Source organism: Dromiciops gliroides, chromosome 1 (genome assembly GCF_019393635.1).
Source record: "Dromiciops gliroides isolate mDroGli1 chromosome 1, mDroGli1.pri, whole genome shotgun sequence".
Taxonomy (NCBI): domain Eukaryota; kingdom Metazoa; phylum Chordata; class Mammalia; order Microbiotheria; family Microbiotheriidae; genus Dromiciops; species Dromiciops gliroides.
In genome coordinates this window covers 263090484-263110450 of record NC_057861.1, presented here as the reverse complement: position 1 = coordinate 263110450, position 19967 = coordinate 263090484, and the positions used below count along the sequence as shown (strand labels likewise).

The 19967-nt window shown below is 37.4% G+C and overlaps 1 protein-coding gene across 1 annotated transcript in view; it reads right to left on the bottom strand.

Moving 5' to 3' along the window:
- The window catches only part of RP1 (RP1 axonemal microtubule associated), a 715393-nt gene that overhangs the window by 513977 nt on the left and 181449 nt on the right, over positions 1-19967 (bottom strand). Inside the window, exon 18 of the mRNA XM_043976222.1 lies at positions 16191-16322. Coding sequence (XP_043832157.1) covers positions 16191-16322 — 132 coding nt within the window. The remainder of the gene's footprint in view (positions 1-16190; positions 16323-19967) is intronic.

The window sequence follows — 19967 nt, the reverse complement described above, 5'->3', positions numbered from 1 at the left end:
GTTAGGAAGCTAAATTGTACAATGGATATAGGGCAAAGCCTAGAGTCAGAAGAACCTAAATTCAAATCCAGTCTTAAACACTAACTAGCTATGTGACCTCAGACAAGTCACTTAACCCTGTTTGCCTCAGTTCCTGTAAAATGAGCCAGAGAAGGAAATGGCAAACTACTCCAGTACCTTTGCCAAAAAAATCCCAGATGGAGTCACAAGAGAGCTGCACATGACTGAAACAACTCAATAACAATTCCCCTAATAATCACTTTATGGGGATACCATGTGCTCAGGGAAGATGTGTGTGTGTGTGTGTGTGCATTACAATTATTAAACACCCACTATGTACAATAAAATGTATGTATATACATATCTATACCTATGTCTATGCCTATGCCTATGCCTATGCCTATACTTATACCTATACCTATATACATATACATATACATATACATATACATATACATAATTATTCTATGGTACATTGGAATAATAATTCACTAAGTACAAAAGCAACTTAGTGGCCAAAAAAAGTCACACATTTCCTAAGGTGGTTAATTTACTCTCAGTCCAAAGACAATAATAGGATATTACTCAGTCACAAGTCTCCTTGAACATAATAGGTTTAGTAGCAATCTAATCTAGATAGCCAACTTTTAGGGGTCCACTTCACATAAACCCAAAGGGCTATGTTGCAATCAAATATTTGTTTGACTGTATAGTGCAGTCAGAGCACAAGGGCACTTTCTACTTGGGTTACGGTCATTGATGGCATAATCTGGTATGATCCATAAAGCAGAACAATGTATTATAATTTATGTCATTTCCAATTAAAAATGAATATAATCGAATGATGTGATCTTTTGGAAACAAACGGATGTCCATTAGTCTCAAGCTATAAATTTCTCCTTCTGGGGGCCATAAAAGTGGAGGCTTTTGTTGACTAAAGGCTAAAAATATTCTATATAGAGAGGGCACTTGATGGCAATTCTGGGTTAATCGACAGAGCTCTCCTTCAGAGGTCTCACTGATTAAAATCCATTCTAAATAAAATCTATCCCAATGGCTCAGAAATGTCCTCAGTGGGGGTGACAGAATGCTTCAGCTCACTACCAATCATGTGGTGGTAGTGATTAATTATCCCTTTGTGCCCATCCTATAGTAGCTCTGGAACAGGGATTGTATATCATAAATCTGATTATGTATAACTTATTTGGCATTTTGTTTTTGTGCTTTTTTAATAGGTACTAAATTCAGCATGTTAGTTCCAAAAGCTGTCCCAATTGTCTGAGACAATGATTCAGAGAAATATATAATGAACTAACTGTCTACCAATTCATAGATTAGGTCAAGGTTGGGGTCAGCCTGAAGCACAGATCACCACTGGGGAACCTAAGCAATAAGGAGATGTCATCAAAGTGACAAGGCCATGCTCATGAGAGTTGATTTATACTGAAACCAAAAACAGCAATTGGAAGCCTGGGGTTTTGCATCAATCTATACTGTATTTTGCAAATAAAATTACTTTTTGAGATTCTCATTCAAATGTATACAAAGGTATTTGGGTGAAGGGCATAGAGATAGTAAAGGCATGCTCTGCCTGTGTATTTCACAATAGTGAGATCCTAATTTTGCCAAATCTAATATGAACAGGCAGCCAGATCCATTCACCACCTTTAACAACTTGCATTAATCAATCCATTGATAAATCCAGAAACACTTATAAAGTGCCTACTATATACCAGGCACTGTGTCAAGTGCTGAAAAATATAAAAGATCTGCTGACAAGATCTGTGATGCACAAAGCTGGGAGGCAAAGCTAAGAAGTGAATGGGAATATTTTCAAAACCATCATGACAGACTGGAATGCTGGGCTGAGAAGAGTGAGAAGAAATTTAACATGGATGAAAATAAACCCTTGTGATAGGATCCATTTTCTGATCTACATCATAGAAAGAACAGCCTGGACAAGAGAAAACTAAGGGGAAATATTACAGCTGTCTTGAAATATTAGACAGGCTGTCATGTATAAGAGGGAACAGACTTGTTTTCTCTTACTAGAGAAGCAAAATATCAATTGGACATGTACTCGGTGTTGAAGACTTGGCTTGTTTTAACCAGAATTCCTGTTAAAAAAAAAAGAGTTGTTGGTTTTATTTTATCATAGACTCAAAATGCAATAACATGATATTGCTAGCAAAAAAGTAAATGCAATCAGTCTGCATTAATAGAAGTAGAATTTCTACAGTGGGAAGTAGTGACCCCATTGAACTTTGAGCTGGTAAGACCACATCTGCTGTGTCAAGTTCACATCTGGACATACTATTTTAATAATGGGCAGAAACGATTGCTTCCAGCAATGGTGTCTAGGAAAATGAGCTGTTTGAAAACATGTCATATGAGGAACTGGAGCTATTTAGCCTGGAGAAAGGAAGAATTATAAGAGACATGATACTCTTTTCAAATATTTGTTCTATCTTGTCCTAGAAGTAAAAACTAAGAGAAATAGATAAAACTTTGAAGGAACTTATTTTCAGGGCAACTAAAGGAGGGATTTTACAGTAACTAGAACTATCCAAACATTGAACCAGTTGCTTTTTCAGGTAGTGAGTTTTCTGTCACTAGAGGTATTCTGACAGAGACTGGATGACCACATTTTAGGACTTCTATAGGAGGATATTCTTTCTATATTGTTTAAAAACTCAACTAGATAACTTTTGATACTCCTTTCAATTCTAAATTAATGATTCACTGAATTTTTCACTATTCAGGCAATTATTAAATATCCACTATGTATAAAAAAATGTGCTAAATGTTGAGGACAATATAAAAACAGATAAGCTATAGTTACTCCTGTAATGGACCTTATGACCTAGTGGGAGATAGAATATATGTATGGGGGCAGTTAGGTGGCACAGTGGATAAAGCACCAGCCCTAGAGTCAGGAGGACCTGAGTTCAAATCCAACCTCAAACACTTGACATTTACTAGCTGTGTGCCCCTGGGCAAGTCACTTAACCCTCATTGCCCCACAAAAAAATAGAATATATGTATGGTTAACTACCCAAGTAAAACAAACTAGAATAAAAGTTCATGACAGGAGTATAAAACAGCATGAAATCAGATGATGGAGAGAGTATTTTCAGCCAAAGGGAAGACAATATGGTGTAAGGGAATAAGCTCTCCATTTGATGTCAGAAGATTTGGATTTAAATTCTGGCCCTGTGACTAGACCTGTGTGCCCTTGGACAAATCAATTCTCTTCTCTGGAACTCAGTTTACTCATCTTAAAAATTAGTTGAACTAATTGATCTCTAAAATTTCTTCCCAGTTTAACAGTCCATGATCTGTTGGTTTTTAATTTTAATTTTTTGTCATTCTGAATTTGATAGACACCAACAAATATAAACATCTCCACATAATGAAAAAATAGTACTGTATATAAAAATATAAATCTGATTATGTATAACTTGTTTTGAGCGTGGGGGTGTTCAAGGTTGTTTATTTTAAGTATTTACTAAATTCAGTATGTTAGTTCCAAAAGCTGTCATAATGGTCTGTGTTTCTCTCTGAATCTCTTTCTATTCTCTTCTCTGAATGTTTAAAGTGCTTTATGGATATTCTTTTCATTCTTTTTTTCCCCATCATTATCATAAGTACTCTTTTCTCCTCCAAAAATAAAAGCCCTACTTTGTTTGTAACATGTTAGAATATTCACTCAAAACTAGTCTACATATTGAGATGTCTGAACATATATGTCTCATTCTATATCTCTAGTCTATTATCTCACTAGCAAAAGATGAGAAGATGCTTTTTTCACAGTCCTCTGGAGCCATGATTTGTCATTACATTGTCAGTCATGCAGAAGATAAGATTTGAGCTGAATCTTGAAGGAAAGAGCCCAGGGTGAGAAGGAAGAGTATTGATCGGAGTTCTAAAGTCTTTAAAAATTGTTTTCCTTTTCAATATTGTAGTCATTATATAAATTGTCCTACTGGATCTACTCATTTCACTCTGTAATAGTTAATTCAATGCAATGGATAAAGCACTGGCCCTGGATTCAGGGGGACCTGAGTTCAAATGTGGCCTTAAGACACTTGACACTAGTTGTGTGATTCCAGGCAAACTCTCATTGCACGGCAATAAACAACAACGACAACAAGAGTTAATTCAAGTTTTCTTAGGCTTCTATGAACCTATCACTTTTACCATTTCTAATGATGTAATAATATTCTATTATATTCATATACCATAATTTTTTCAGTCATTCCCCAATATATGGGCAACTCTATGGTTTCCAGTTCTTTTCTACAACAGAGGGTGTTGCTGTGAATATTTTTGTACATATAGTTTTCTTTCTTCTCCTTCTTTGATCTCTTTGAGGTATAAGTCTAGTACTAATATTTCTGAGCGAAAGCTATGCACAGTTAAATGACTTTTTTATCAGAATAACTGTACCAAATTGTGGAATTAGTGTACCTATCGTCCTACATTCCCTCTAACAATTGTCATTTTCTATTTTTATCATCTGATCATTTAACAAGTATGATATAGAACCTCGTAGTTATTAAAATTTTCATGTCCTTTTGTATTAATGTTATGGACTTTTTATGTGATTGTTAATAGCATGGTTTTCTTCCCTTCAGAACTAATGAACCATTTGACCATTTATCTGTTGAGAAGTGGTTCTTCTTACATATTTGAATCATTTACCTATATATCTTGGATAGTAAGCTTGCATCAGGAAGACTTAATAGAAAAATATAATCTTAGTTAACTATTTCCTTCCTCATTTTGGTGCATTCATTTAGCTTGGCCAAAAGAATTTTACTTTTTTGTAATCAAAATTGTTTATCTCCTGTCATACTCTTTCCTTTAGTAAAGAAATCTTCCTTGGGGCAGCTAGGTGGTGCAGTGGATAGAGCACCAGCCTGAATCCAGCCTCAGACATTTGACACTTACTAGCTGTGTGACCCTGGGCAAGTCACTTAACCCCAACTGCCTCACCAAAAAAAAAAAAATAAGAAGAAGAAAAAAAGAAAAAAGAAAAAAAGAAGTCTTCCTGGATCCAAAGTTAAGAAAGGTATTTCAATCCATTCCCCTCTAATGTGTTTATGATGTGATTTTTTTTAATTTCTACTATAAGTCATATATCTATTAGAGTTTGCTGTGGCATATGGTGTGAGATGTTTGTTTAAACTTAATTTTCTATGATTTATGATTCGTAAAATGCTTCATGGAGAAGGCAGTATGTAAGCTGGTCCTTGGATCATGGTTAGAATATCAATAAGAAATTTAATATGATCCTAGTATATGATATTACTGCTGAAAAAGCTAATGCAACCTTGGCCTACATTAGTAAAGTTAGGGTGGTCCAGTTCAAAGGAGGTAATGATTTCTATATATTACAATTTCATTCAAAATAAAACCTAGAAAAAAAAGAAAAGAAAAGAAAACCTAGTTCCCAACCACTATATTTTCTTTAAAAAAATAGGTGGGGGGCAGCTAGGTGGCACAGTGGATAAAGCATCGGCCCTGGATTCAGGAGTACCTGAGTTCAAATCCGGCCTCAGACACTTGACACTTACTAGCTGTGTGACCCAGGGCAAGTCACTTAACCCCCATTGCCCCGCAAAAAAACAAAACAAAAAAAATAGGTGAAAGAAAATTGTCAAATTCACTACATATGGTCATCAGAAGAAACCTTAGAAGCCATCTAGTCCAACGTCCACACTTTCAGATGACTTTTTTATCATCTGAACAGCTCAAAGAAAATACAAATTAGAATTCCATTTTACGAGTACACTTATAAGTACACAAAACTAGACATCTGCAATAGTGATTGTGTTCTTCTTACTTCTAGTCTCCCTTCTCTCTAATGTTGCTAGATTAGAGATTAGATGCAGCTAGGTGATGCACTGAATAGAGCACCGGGCCTCTAGTCAGGAAAACCTGAGTTCAAATCTGGCCTCAGACATTTACTACCTGTGTGACCCTGAGCAAGTCACTTAGCCTCTATATGCCTCAGTTTCCTAATTTGTAAAATTGGGATAATAATAGCAGCAACCTCCCAGCATTGTTATGAGGATCGAATGACATCATAATTGTAAAATACCTAGTATAGTGGCTGGCACATAGTAAGACTATATAAATGTTAACTATCATTATCATTCTTATTTTTACTCTATATTCCACATAATTTCCAAGTTAATATTTCTAAAATGCAGCAGTGACTATATTACCTCTCCAATGAAATATTCAGTATTCCACTATTGCCTCTAAAACAAGATACAAAAACCTCAAGTCAACATTTGAAACCCTGCACAGTCTATCTCCCATCTTTCCAAACTTGTTTCATTTTACTTTCATTCACTCTACATTAGAAGCAAATCAACCTCCTCATTGTTCCCAAAACTCATCTCCCACTCCCATCCTACTGTTCAGGCTATCACCTGTATCTGATGTGCATTCCCTCCTTACCACAAACTCTTAGCATCTATGGCTTCCTTCAAGAGTCAGGCCAAGTGCCACCTCCTCTATAAAACCTTTCTTGATTTCTCCATTTATTAGCACTCTCTTCCACTTGAAAATGCCTTGTTTTTTTCTTATTTTTGTATTTATTGTATCTTCTAGACCTACCTTTTCCTTTTTCCACCACATGAGAAAAGTAAACTCTTTGAGAGCAACCTCAGGGCCTTACAATATAAGTGTTTGATAAATGTCAATTGACCTGGAAAGCAATGAATTAAGCTGAAAACTGACTTAGCACAGCAAAACTGTCCAAAACAGACCAAGTCAGTGCTCAGGATGTCAGAGTTGTATCAGTCATGTGCTTATTCATACACATCAGAGGCAGCATTTTATACCAGTAAAAAAGTAGACTAACAATCAAGCTTTTATTGTTGACACTATTACCCACTGCGTAACATCTCAATGATAATCATTTCAAATGTCAATCATATCATATACAAAAAATGAAGATGATCCCTAAGGTTTCTTACAATTCTAAAAATCCCTGAGTTCCAAACACACATACACATACACACACACACACACACACACACACACACACACACATACACACACATTCAGAGTGATGAGTGATTCAGCTAGTTTGCCTATATGTGAAGCTTAAAATTTTAATGTCATACAAAACCAATTGATTTGCTTTTAGGAATTAAAAACTAAAGCCAAAAAAAAAAAGAATTCCAAATAAAAGAGACACCAAATACATTCAATTATAGTGATGAAACCCATAAATATTATTGACTTCTATTAATAGCAATGACTAATAAAAGCTAGCATTTACATGGTATTTTTAGGTTTACAGTTTGCTTTATAAATAGGATCTCACTTGAGCTTTACAACAGCCTTGTAAGATAGGTAGTTTTACAGATGAAAAAATTGAGACAGAGAGGTTTAATGATTTGACCAAGGTCACACAGCCAGTAAAGGTCTGATGCAGGATTTGAACTCAGCTCTTCCTGATTCCTGATTCCACTAAACTACCCAGCTAACTCATAATTGTATATGGTCTCTCATATTTGCACCCTCCCTTCTTTCTTCAACTGGTTTAGTTCAAACCCTCATTACCTCTTGCCTGGATTATTGCAATTACCTCCTAACTGGTCTCTGTGCCTACTTTTCCATCTGACATACTGCTGACAGGTTAATCTTGTAAAGCTTAGCCCTGATTATGTGAATGTTCTCCCCAGAAGCCTTTAGTGGCATCCATCCCACTGCCTAATGGAGTAAATCCAAACTCAATGGCACTCATGATCTGGACAAAATCTAATTTTCCAGACATATTTCCTACTTTTCCCTAGCCCATATCACACATTCTGACTATCAATAATTTCTTAAATAAATCCTGTGGTTTTCTGCTTCTGTGCTTCCCCACAGCACTCAGGTTTCCCCATCTGGAAGGCCCTCCCCACTCCACTGCCTAGCTCTGCTACTTTAAATGCTACACATCCTTCAGAGTTGATTTCAAATACCATCTCCTTTACAAAGCCTCTTCTCTGTCCCCTTCAATCAGATGTGATGTTTCCTTGCTGAGAATACTCATAGAACTTGATGTGCATCTCTCTAATGTCACTATACCACTCTGAGCACAATCCTGCCACTAGATGAGAAGGAAGTGTGTTTCTATAGCCCCTGTAGCATCTAGAACAGTGCCTTACACAGAGCAATCTTTCAATAAATAGGTGGCGAATTAATGATTGAATCATATGTATAGCTTCCTTTTCTTTTTTCTTTTTTCTTTTTTTTTTTTTGGTGAGGCGATTGGGGTTAAGTGACTTGCCCAGGGTCACACAGCTAGTAAGTGTCAAGTGTCTGAGGCTGGATTTGAACTCAGGTACTCCTGGATCCAGGGCCGGTGCTCTATCCACTGCGCCACCTAGCTGCCCCTATAGCTTCCTTTTCTAAGCACCCTAAAAGTTCTAAATCCTCACATTCTTGTAAAGCAGGAGCTGGAGACTGCATCATATATACTTTGCAAGGTAACCAGAGTGAGCTATTAAAAAAATAAATCATCAATGAAATGTTAAAGAAATCTCTGGTGAATGAAGGAAAGTTATCCATATCTTTAAATCTCATCTAGTGTTCTATTCTATATTAAAAGCTGTTTTTCAAGATATATATTAATGCAAATCTAATATGTATAAAATCTTCAAAAAATTAATTTTCCTATCCCCATAAATAAAAATAATCTATTGAGCTACCACTGAGTCTTAACATCAATGAATTTTCTAAGGCCATGTATAGGATTAAAGTCCTATACTAGTGACTTATCATGGAATAGATTTAGTTCTGTGTTCCCAAAGGCTAGACCAGCTGAACATCAGCCCTGGACAACTCTAGTAAGATGGAAAGATTTTGAATCCAGGTCCAGTGACACGATGTTGTCTAGGAACCACACTAGCCAAGTTGGCAAAGGTAATTGGCAACAAGGTAATAGATTTTTCTTTCCCAATAACTTTTGAATACCTTCTACTAAGTAGTATAAGTGGTGTAATTATCTCCTGTGACTAGAGCTCTAACACTAATGAAAACATAGGTTCCTAAAGTATATTTCTTACAATCTAAGTATGAGAGGGGACCTTATTAGTTGTTTGGTTCATCTTCCTTTCTAATGTAAGAATCTTTTGTATAGAATCCCTGGAAATTGTCTATCCAGTCATCTCCTAGCATACTTGCAATGTGAGAGATCTAGAACCTGAAGAGATAATCTATTCTCTTGTTGTTTTGGGTTTTTGTTTGTTTGTTTGTTTGTTTTTGAGGGGCAATTGGGGTTAAGTGACTTGCCCAGGGTCACACAGCTTAGTAAGTGTTAAGTGTCTGAGGTCAGATTTGAACTCAGGTCCTCCTGAATCCAGGGCCGGTGCTCTATCCACTGAGCCACCTAGCTGCCCCTATTCTCTTGTTCAATAGTTCTAACCATTAAAATTTATTGTTTACATTAATTGAAAAAATGACCTCCCTAGAACTCCTACCTACTGGCTCTAATTCTGATCTCTTGAACTACAAAGTTAAATCTAATCCCCTATCCACATGATCATATCTTAACTATTTGAGGATAGCTACCATATTTCCCCACTTCTAAACAGAGCATTTATTACATATGGCATGATTTCCAGATTCTCGCTTTACTGGTTACACTTCTCTGGATACTCTCTCAATTATCAAAGTCCTTCTTTAGCTGTCACAGTCACAACTGGGCACACTATTCTGGATGTAGTTTATCTATGTCATTCCCTTGCTCAAGAAGATTCAGTAACTGCCTATTGCCTTCAGGATAAAATACAAACTCGGTTTGTCATTGAAAGTCCCTCATAATACAGCTCCAACCTGTCTTTCTACATTTATTCTACAGGACTCCTTTCTAGTCTCTACATTCCAACCATTTTGATCTATTCACCAATCTCCTTACATGACATTTCATCTCCTGCCTCCATTTCTAGGCTATCCTCCATGCCCAGAATACTTTCCATCCCCCATCCGACCTTTCAGAACTCTGAGTTCTATTCAAAACATTGCCCAGGTGCCAGTTATCACAAGAAGCCTTTCTTGACTCCCCAAGCTCTTCATGCCTCTCATACTCTGCAAATGCAAAAGCAATTTTTGGGTGGGGCAATGAGGGTTAAGTGACTTGACCAGGGTCACACAGCTAGTGTCAAGTGTCTGAGGCTAGATTTGAACTCATGTCTTCCTGAATCCAGGGCTGGTGCCTTATCCACTGTGCCACCTAGCTGTCCCTATACTTTGCATTTCCATTAATCTTGTTATCCTTCATTAGAATATAATCTCCCTAAGAGAAAGGGTCTCTTGAGCTTTCGTGTTTATCCCTGATACCCTACACAATACCTGGATCATGGTAAGCAATTCATAAATAATTCTTGAGTTGAATTGACCAGTTTGAAGTGCAGTGGGATTATTGCTTCCATTGTCTAAAGACTATACATCACATGAAGCAACACTGGGCAAGCGAACTTTTTTGACCAAGAAAAAGAAAGGTTAGCCATGTAAACTAAGTACTTCCTCTTTAATCTACCACATGTACATTAACAAGAAACTAATGGTTTGGGCAAAAACTCAATGTGATGTGGCTGCAATGTCTTGTTATGTGTACCCATCCTTTGGAATGAATTCATGTGGATGACTGAAGACAAATATTTCCACTCCTCCCAGCTCTTCAAAAGCACTTTTGGAATTATAGAAGCAGAAAATTTTTGAACTGAAAAGAACCTTAGAGATCATTTAACCAACCCCCTCATTTTACCAAAGAAGAAAGTGAGGCTCAGAAGTCTTGCTCATTCATTTAACACAAATTAATTAAGTACCTATTCTGTTCAAGACATAATGCAAAGCCCAGTAAGTGACTCACCAAAAGTGAAAAAGAAACAGAAGCTGGAATAGAATTCACTCCACCTGATTTCCAGGCCAGTATTTTTCATGATACCTCATTGCCTCAATATCCAGTATGAATGATTTCATTTTATCTACAATTACTAGTTTCAAAATTTTAAAAAGGGGGTCATGCATCTTCCTGAAGAAAATAACTTTTGCAGAGTGAAACAAGCAGAACCAAGAGAATGTTGTATACAGTAATAGCAATACAATACAAAGGTTAACTGTGAACAACTAAACTATGCTGAATGAAATGAACATTCAAATCAACTACAAAGGATTAGGAAGGAAAATGTGATCCACCTCCAGAGATACTGAAGTATGTGTTGTATGATTCCACATATATGTCTATACCAAATGTTGACCTTCTCTAAAGCAGGGTTAGGAGGGAAGGAGGAAGACAACTCAAAACTCAAAATGTAACCAAAAAATAAAAATAAAAATTTCAAAAGAAAAGAACTTTACTTAAAGCACCTTTCTTTCTTTCTTTAGCACCTTTCAATTTAGTCCTCTGTTCCTTCAGGAACTGCTAGGTTTTTGTTTTTGGTTTGTTTGTTTTTTTCTTTTTAACCAGACCTGTGATATCTTTGTTATAAAGCACCCCACCTACCTCTATCACTCTCACATCCCACCTCCTAAGGAATTTCATATAGAAATACAGATACCTGCTCTGCAACTTAGAGGCTTAGAAAGTTGCCTAGTTAAGTAGCATGTTTAAGGTCACATGGTCAAAATGTCTCAAAGGAAGAACTGGAACCCAGGTTTTCATCCCTCCAGGCCAGCTCTCTATCTCCCACACCATGTTGTGGCTGGGTGAGAAATGTTTATTAGTGATCATTAAAAAGAACATAAAGGTATTTTCATTAAAAGTATTTTTAAGGAAAACAAATTGGCCTTGACAAGCATTAAATGATTTGTCCATGAGTGCATAACCCTTAAATAATGTCCAATAACATATTTACATACATTGAATACTTAGCCTGTCTCTCCTTTCTCTTTGACTTTAATTCCCGGTCTCTTCCCAGCATAAAGCCATTAGGCAATCATAAAGGGCCCGCTAGAAGTCACTTGCTATTGGACTTATGACTCATGCTCTCCCCTGAGCTTCTAGAATTTGTGCTCTTTGTAAAAGCATTCATTTGAAAAGGCTTCAATTTGTCATGAGGCCGAAATTGATTGTTTTCAGAAATGACTTGGTGTACCTCATCAAAAACATTACCTTCTCCACTCCCTACACAGGCCAGAACAGAAATGTATTTTAAAGAGTGTTTGCCACAGCTGACAAACTTAGAAAAAACATAAAAGCCTCTCTTTTAGGAAAAGTGTCCATTCCTAAGTGATTTCAACCAAGCCTACTGTTCTCAGTAAGATCCTGCACTTATTCTGGACCTGAGCTAATTGAGGCTTTACCATTTCATGACTTCTGTAAACAGTTTTAAGAAAGTATATGCATGTTCCTGAGAAATATTGTGGTTATTCTCATTCCATTTTCTGAGAGGCTCCATGGGACTCTTGATAAAACCTGGGAGTGTAGACCCAAGACTGTTCTACATAGCAAAAATGGGTTTCACTTGCCAGTGATGGAAGAGACGATACCACAAAGATGTTTGAGTTTCCCAGTGAGATATGCTATATTGTCTACCCCTGTAAATGCATGGAAAAGATTGTCTAGGGCAGGAGTTCTTAATCTTCCTTGTATCACGGATGCTTTAGTGAAGTCTATAAGCCCCTTCTTATAATAAAATGTTTTTAAGTAATTGAAGGAAATGTTAAATTTCCATTAGAGGCCAGTAAAAAAAATGTTTCTTTCCCATTCAAGTTCACAAATCTCTTAAAATCTAGCCATAGACCCCATAGGGCTCCATGTATCCCAGATTAAGAATCTCGGGATCACTAGCTTTGAGGAAACATTTTGAATTTTATCTGGGGAACACAAAATAATTTCTTTATCTCTGTGTAAGGCATAAATTTCTCTGAGATGCTATCATACTACTCCACATGACCCAATATGAATGTTTTATATGCTAGTTATCTTACCCTTCCAAGTAAAGTGTAACATAATACATCTAAAAGCAAAATGGGGTCCAAATACATGCAGTGGAGCCTGGAAATTTAGGACTGGCACCTAGAAATAGCTTGTTTCAGCCTTAACCTTTTCAGCAATAAGAGGAAACAAATTTCAAGATTGCTTAGGGTTTGTTTTCTTTTTTCCATAGATCTGGCATAGAGGATAATGTTGGACCCAGAGTAAGATAATCAATACTTATGGGTTATGCACTCATGGACAAATCATTTAGCTTCTCTAAGCCTCAGTTAAACACAGGGTTGTTATGGGCCTCCAATAAGAGAAAGCACTTAGTATAGTGCTTAGGACAGTATCTCTAGCACTTACGAAGTACCTAGCACATAGTCAGTGCTTTATCACCCACTACTGCCTAAAGCTCTGGGCCCACTGCAGCCCCAGGCTAAACCTCTCTGGATAATTATAACCTACCTGAATTCATTGATCAATGATAAACAAACTGCCAACCCATTATTCCCTCCCCATCCCAGTGATTCAGAACCCTGGGCTACCAGTTTTGAAACCCCATTCTCAGTCCTCCACAAACTGTTCCCTTATTCCTATCCCCCCTCAACAAAACACTCCTCAATTTTGTGGCTAAATTCCATAATGAAATGGTCTGCGCTCAATACCTTCACATCCTTCCTTCTCATTCTCTTCTTAATTCTCTGTAGTCTGGCTTGCAAATTCATTATTCAACTGAAAATGCTCTCTCTGAAGTTACCCATGATACCTTAATCACCCAACCTAATGATCTTTTCTCAATCTTCAGCCTTCTTGACCTCTCTGCAGCCTTTGATAGTGTCAGTCCCTGGCTTGTGCTTCAGATGCAACACCTCTCTAGGTTTTTGTGACATTGGTCTCACCTCCTTTCCAGGATTTTCATCCAGGTCATGCCTGCTAACTATGGCTGTCCTTAAAGCTCTGTCCTGGGTCCTCTTCCCCTTTTCCTCTATGATATTTCACTTATTAACTCCTTACCTTCCAAAGACACAGCTATCATCTCTACTGATGATTCTCAAATCTACTTATTCAGGCCTAACTTTATTCCTGACCTCTGATTTGCATCTCCAATTGCCCTTTGGATAGCTCGAACTAAGCTATCTTTTAGACATCTTCAATTCGACATGTCCCAAACTGAATGCATTATCTTTCCCCTAAAAATCTCAACTCTCTTTTACTGTCAAAGATACAACCCTCCCACCCAAGCCCACAACCCAGGTGTCACCCTTAACTCTTGATTCTATCTCTCCTCCCTTCCCCCACATCCAATCAGTTGCTAAGTTCTACTTTTATGGAAAGGTGAAAGGGAAAGTGGAATAATAGTGCCTACTATATGCCAGGCACTGTGTTAAGTACTTTTTACTATTATCTCCTTAGATCCTCACAACAACCCCAGGAGGTAGGTGCTATTATTACCTCCATTTTACAGTTGAGAAAATTGAGGCAAGTAGAGATTAAGTGACTTGCTTAGGATCACAAAGATAGTAAGTATATAAGACTGTATTTGAACTCAAGTCTTCCTGACTCCAGGCCTAGTATTCTTATCCACTGTGTCATGAGTTGCCTTCATCACATCCCTTGTATATTCATTCCCCTTTCTCTCCTCTGACCCTGCTACCATCCTGTTACAGGCCCTCATCACCTAACACATGGACTATTTCAATGGCTTGTTGGTTGTTCTCCCTGCCTCATCTCTTCCCATTCTGGTCTAAATTCAGCTATCTAATTGATCTTCCCAAAGTACAAGTCTGATTATGTCACCTTCAATCAACTGCAGTTGCTCTCTATTGTCTCCAGGATAAAATATAAAATCACCTGTTAGGTTTATAAAGCCTTATATAACCTGCCTCCTTTCTATCTTTCCAGAATTCTTACACAGTACTTGCCTACTCTTTACTCTATGACATAGTGACATTGGCTTCCTTGTGGGTCCTCACACAAAACTCCATCTCTCAACTGAGCATTTTCATTAGTTGGCTCCCATATCTGGAATTTTCTCTGTCTCCACTTCCTAACTTCTCTGGCTTTCTTCAAGCCTCAGCTAAAGGCCCACCTTCTTTTTTTCCTTTATTTTTTTCATAAGGCTATTAGGTTTAAGTGACTTGCCCAGGGTCACACAGCTAGTAACTGTCAAGTGTTTGAGGCTGGATTTGAACTCAGGATTTGAACTCCTGATTCCAGGGCCGATGCTTTATCTACTATGCCACCTAGCTGCCCCTAAAGTCCCACCTTCTTGAAAAAGCCTTTTCCAGTCCCCCTTAATGCTATCACTTTCCTCTGATCATTTTCTCCCATTTATCTTATAGAAATCCCTATTGTTTATGGTTGTTTGCATGTTGTCTCTGATGTTAGACTGTGAGCTGCTTGAGGGTAGGAATGTCTTTTTTCTTTTTTTTATTTTTTTTTGTGGGGCAATGGGGGTTAAGTGACTTGCCCAGGGTCACACAGCTAGTAAGTGTCAAGTGTCTGAGGCCGGATTTGAACTCAAGTACTACTGAATCCAGGGCTGATGTTTTATCCACTGCACCAACTAGCTACCCCCAAATGTCTTTTTTCTTTTCTTTGAATTCCCCTCACTTAACACTGTGCTTAATATACACTAGCTGATTGTCTGACCAAGCCACATAAATGTCAGTCATTATTTGGGGGATGGTTGGACTTTTTTTTTCAAACTACACCATTTAGTACTGGTAAATTGTTTTAGTGCATTCTATAATAATCATAATATGTAGTATTCTTTTTTCTTTTTTTTTGTAGGGCAATGAGGGTTAAGTGACTTGCCCAGGCTCACACAGCTAGTAAGTATCAAGTGTCTGAGGCCATATTTGAACTCAGGTCCTCCTGAATCCAGGGCTGGTGCTTTATCCACTGCGCCACCTAGCTGCCCCCAAATATGTAGTATTCTTGAAAGAATACATCCTATAAGCAAATGAATATTGAATTCCAGAGAAATTATAAAATACAAAAACCCCACAAAAGAAATGACAATGTTTTAAAGGAAATTTGTGTAGCATGATGTCATCCTCCCAAAAAGCCATTCCATGTCTCTCTGTAGTTTGCCACAAAGGAGACTCAAAGCAGACAAAAAATAATCTGAATTAACATGTAAAGGTGTTTTCCACCTCCAACTCCTTATTTCCCAGGAGGCAAGCCTCTATTCAGGTGAAAAATACCACCCAATAGCATGGCATCTTATTGCATCTCAGTATTAACAGTAACTTACTTGAGACTAGAGAGTGGGATGGGCTATGGGCCATGCACTGGGATGCTGATTCTACTTGGTTCCCAGACTCTCTGGCCTTTTCTTCCTGTTGGCTAGCTGTTGCAGATGTTCCCATTGGTTTTTCCCTGCCAACTGAAATAAAGAATTTTTTTACAGGATGTCATCCACACAAAGTCACTTGTTTCTTCTCTGACGCTCACCATATGTTCAGCTACATACACTAAGATCTGCTATTGTCACCATTTCAATGCCTTGCCAAATCTTTTCCCTCCACATTGCATAGTTACCAGAAAGTGCCTTTTTATTCTTAGCAGCAGGCTGCACGTGGATGGTATTCCAATAAAATCCATTCGCTGCCTTGAGAATGCAAGGAACAGGGCAGCACTGCTGTAGGAATCAAATGACTTTTTCAAAATGTAATTTTCTTATGGCTTCAAATGTTGCCTCCTCCCACCCCCTGGTGTTCTGCCTTTCCTAAAAGGGGACATTGACTGCAAAATGTCTTTCAAACAGAACTGCTTGTGGCCTTCTCAGAGAGATGGCAATGTAAAGCAAGAGAAAAATCTCTCCAATCTGAAAGAAAACACTGGCTGCTTTACTTTTTTATTATTATTAAGAGCTGTATTATTTTGGCATCTCATGCTGATAGCAAATATCTCTAATCAAGTTCAATTGCTCTTTTCTTTTAATGAAATATGCAATTGTTCAAGATTTTCATGTGTGTGGGGTTTTGTAGTGGGGGGATTCATTCTCTGTGATAAAGCAAGGGGTTTGCTTTGGTTTGAGTTTTGTTTTTTTAAGTGGTTGGGATTTATATATCACTGTCCTATGATTGTCAGCTCTTTGGAGACCTCAACAGCTGTGAAATATCATATACATGTCTGGTGCTACATAAATAATAAATAACAAAAGCAGTTTCTTAATAGCCTGAATGCAGTCAATAATTTGGGAATCAAGTATGTGTCAACATGAGGGAACAGAATAACTTCCATCCTATGCTTCACAGGAATTAAAGGTTTCTAATCACATTTTTTTGATGCAATGGACTGTCCAGTTTTGACTTCATCAGAACTCCCCCTGATCATCATGTAAATTACCCTTTTTCAAGATAAAACATATAATCACAAGTCAATAATGAGCTTTAATATGCCTGGATATGTAGAATCAATTTTCTTTTGGCTTCTATTCATTTATACTGTCGTGACTAGATTGTTAAGTGGTTTTTTCATGTCCTACTCTCCATGACTCCATTTCAGGTTTTCTTGGCAGAGATACTGGGGTGATTTGCCATTTACTTCTCCAGCTCATTTTATAGATGAGGAACTGAGACAAGCAAGGTTAAGTGACTTGCCCAGGGTCACATAGCTAGTAAGTACCTGAGGCCAGATTTAAACTCACTAAGATGAGTCTTCCTGAGTCTAGGCCTGTACTCTATACACTGTGCCACCACTAATAGAGACTAATATGAATAAAAATATAAAGAAATAAATATCAATACATAATAAAAATAAATTATAGAATTTTGGAATTGAGTAGAGCAAACTATTGGTTTCCAAAAGTCTTTCCAACAAAGATAGGTAAAAATCATATATGATTCCTTGAAATCATGCATACATTTGTGTTAGACAATCCTATGACTTAATTGTAAATATATCAGATCCTAGCTACTTCCCATTATTAATATCAAGTGAAGCTTATGCTCACTAAAATGTATTTTGCAGGAATTACTATGTGGAGTTCAAATGAAAGAACGCTACTCTATAAAAAGGTAGGATTTCTGCATGTTCCGTGGAGTACCACAAAACCTCCCAAATGAGACTCATTAACATTCAAAGTTGTATGGACTAAATATGCACCCCAAAGAAACCAAGTGGATGAAATATGTCTATTGTCTAGAGTATTATCTGCATATAATATGGATAGACCAGCCACAAAGTTGTTTCAGAAATACATTTATCATGGATAGACAATGTTCATGGACAATGAGTAAGATAGTGGGGTGGATTGTCTTTGGGATCTTGTGCAGTACTTTAATAACCTGAATCGTTTTCTTTAATCAAAGGTATGTATTTTTTTTTAGTGAGGCAATGAGGGTTAAGTGACTTGCCCAGGGTCACACAGCTAGTAAGTGTTAAGTGTCTGAGGCCAGATTTGAACTCAGGTACTCCTGATTCCAGGGCCAGTGCTCTATCCACTGCACCACCTAGCTGCCCAAAAGTATGTACTTTTAACAACAATATTCATTTGGTAATGTTTCATGAGTATAAGTCATGGAATATCACAGAATTAAAAGTTGAAGTTCACCCAAAAGACAATGAAGAGGCAAATGGTGGGCATAAGCACAAGAGAAATAATGAAAAAGAGGTCATTGGAGAGATGAATGACTTGATTGGTCATGTAATGAGAATGCAGGATAGCCAATGGGCAGCCCCCATACTCTATTTGTATCCTTGGGATATCAGAGGAAATCAAGGAAGGTTCTGAGCATGTTGGGTGGAGGATCTATACATAGGAGAACACAAAGAAGAATGAGACAGCATAGATGAAATGTGATCAACATCACAGGAGGGAGTAGCCATATTGATGATAGCAGAGATCTACTGAAATAACATAGTAAATATCATCAAAGCTGGTCCCATTCAGGAAGTACGACTATGAGTGAACATGATTCTATGGGTCTGTATCCATCCTTGTGGCTCTGCTGATTATCTTAACACTATTGCAACACTGAGCTATTCATATAAACATGCAATTGTGCTAAAAGCACAATTGAAGGTGTCAGTATTGTATTATGCAATTAATATCTGCATTCTGGCTATTTGAGAAATTGTCGTTCACAGGGTAGTTTCACAGATCCTTATTCTTAGGCTCTAATGAGGTAACAGGTTTCAAAAAGGGGACAGGGATTAACTTGGAATCAAAGTTTCCATGAAACACGGATCAAGAATTTTGTTGTTTTTCTTTTTTCCCATGAATGTCTTCCATTTGAATAGCATGCATCAATACAAAATATTCTATTGTGCACCTTTCCCCATGCTTACCCAAAGGAAGAGCTGAGGAGAAGAATAAAAGAGCAGCTGGACTGTAAAACTACAAAGTATTATCGTCATCTCACAACAAGCAAATGGAGGCCCAGGATCAGAATGATTAGGTATGTATCAGATACCAGTAGAAAGTTGTCTTAGTTAAGGGCCTACATGGTATATAGAATCTAGAAGGACACATATTATGCAGTAATAATAACAACAATAATGATAAATGTTATTGTTGCTATTATTGTCATAACAATCATAGATAGCATAATAAAAAGTACTTTACAGATATTATCTCTTATTCTCACAGCCACCCTAGGAAGTAGATGCTATTATTATGCATGTAGAGATAAAGAAAGTGAGGTAGATTGAGGTTAACTGACTTGCCCAGAGTACCATAGCTAGTTAAGAGTTAGAGGCTAACATTGCAGTCAGGTCTTCATGCCTCCAAGTCCAGTGACCTATACACTGTACCACCTAGTGGCTTACAAAAAAAAGGAACAAGAAGAAACAATCAAGGTCACAAGATGAAAGGCAATAAATCTAAGGGCTAAATAGGAAAGAACATTTCAAGTTCAAAGTTATGAGTCAAGAGTTAGAGGACCAAAGATGCTTCAATATTTCCAGGACACTGATTTGATATAGGACCCCCTCCACCTATGCAAAATAAATCATCTACAGGTTGGTAGTCTTCAAGAATCACCATGGCCAAAAAGTTCATTATGCCATGGCCAACCTGGTAATG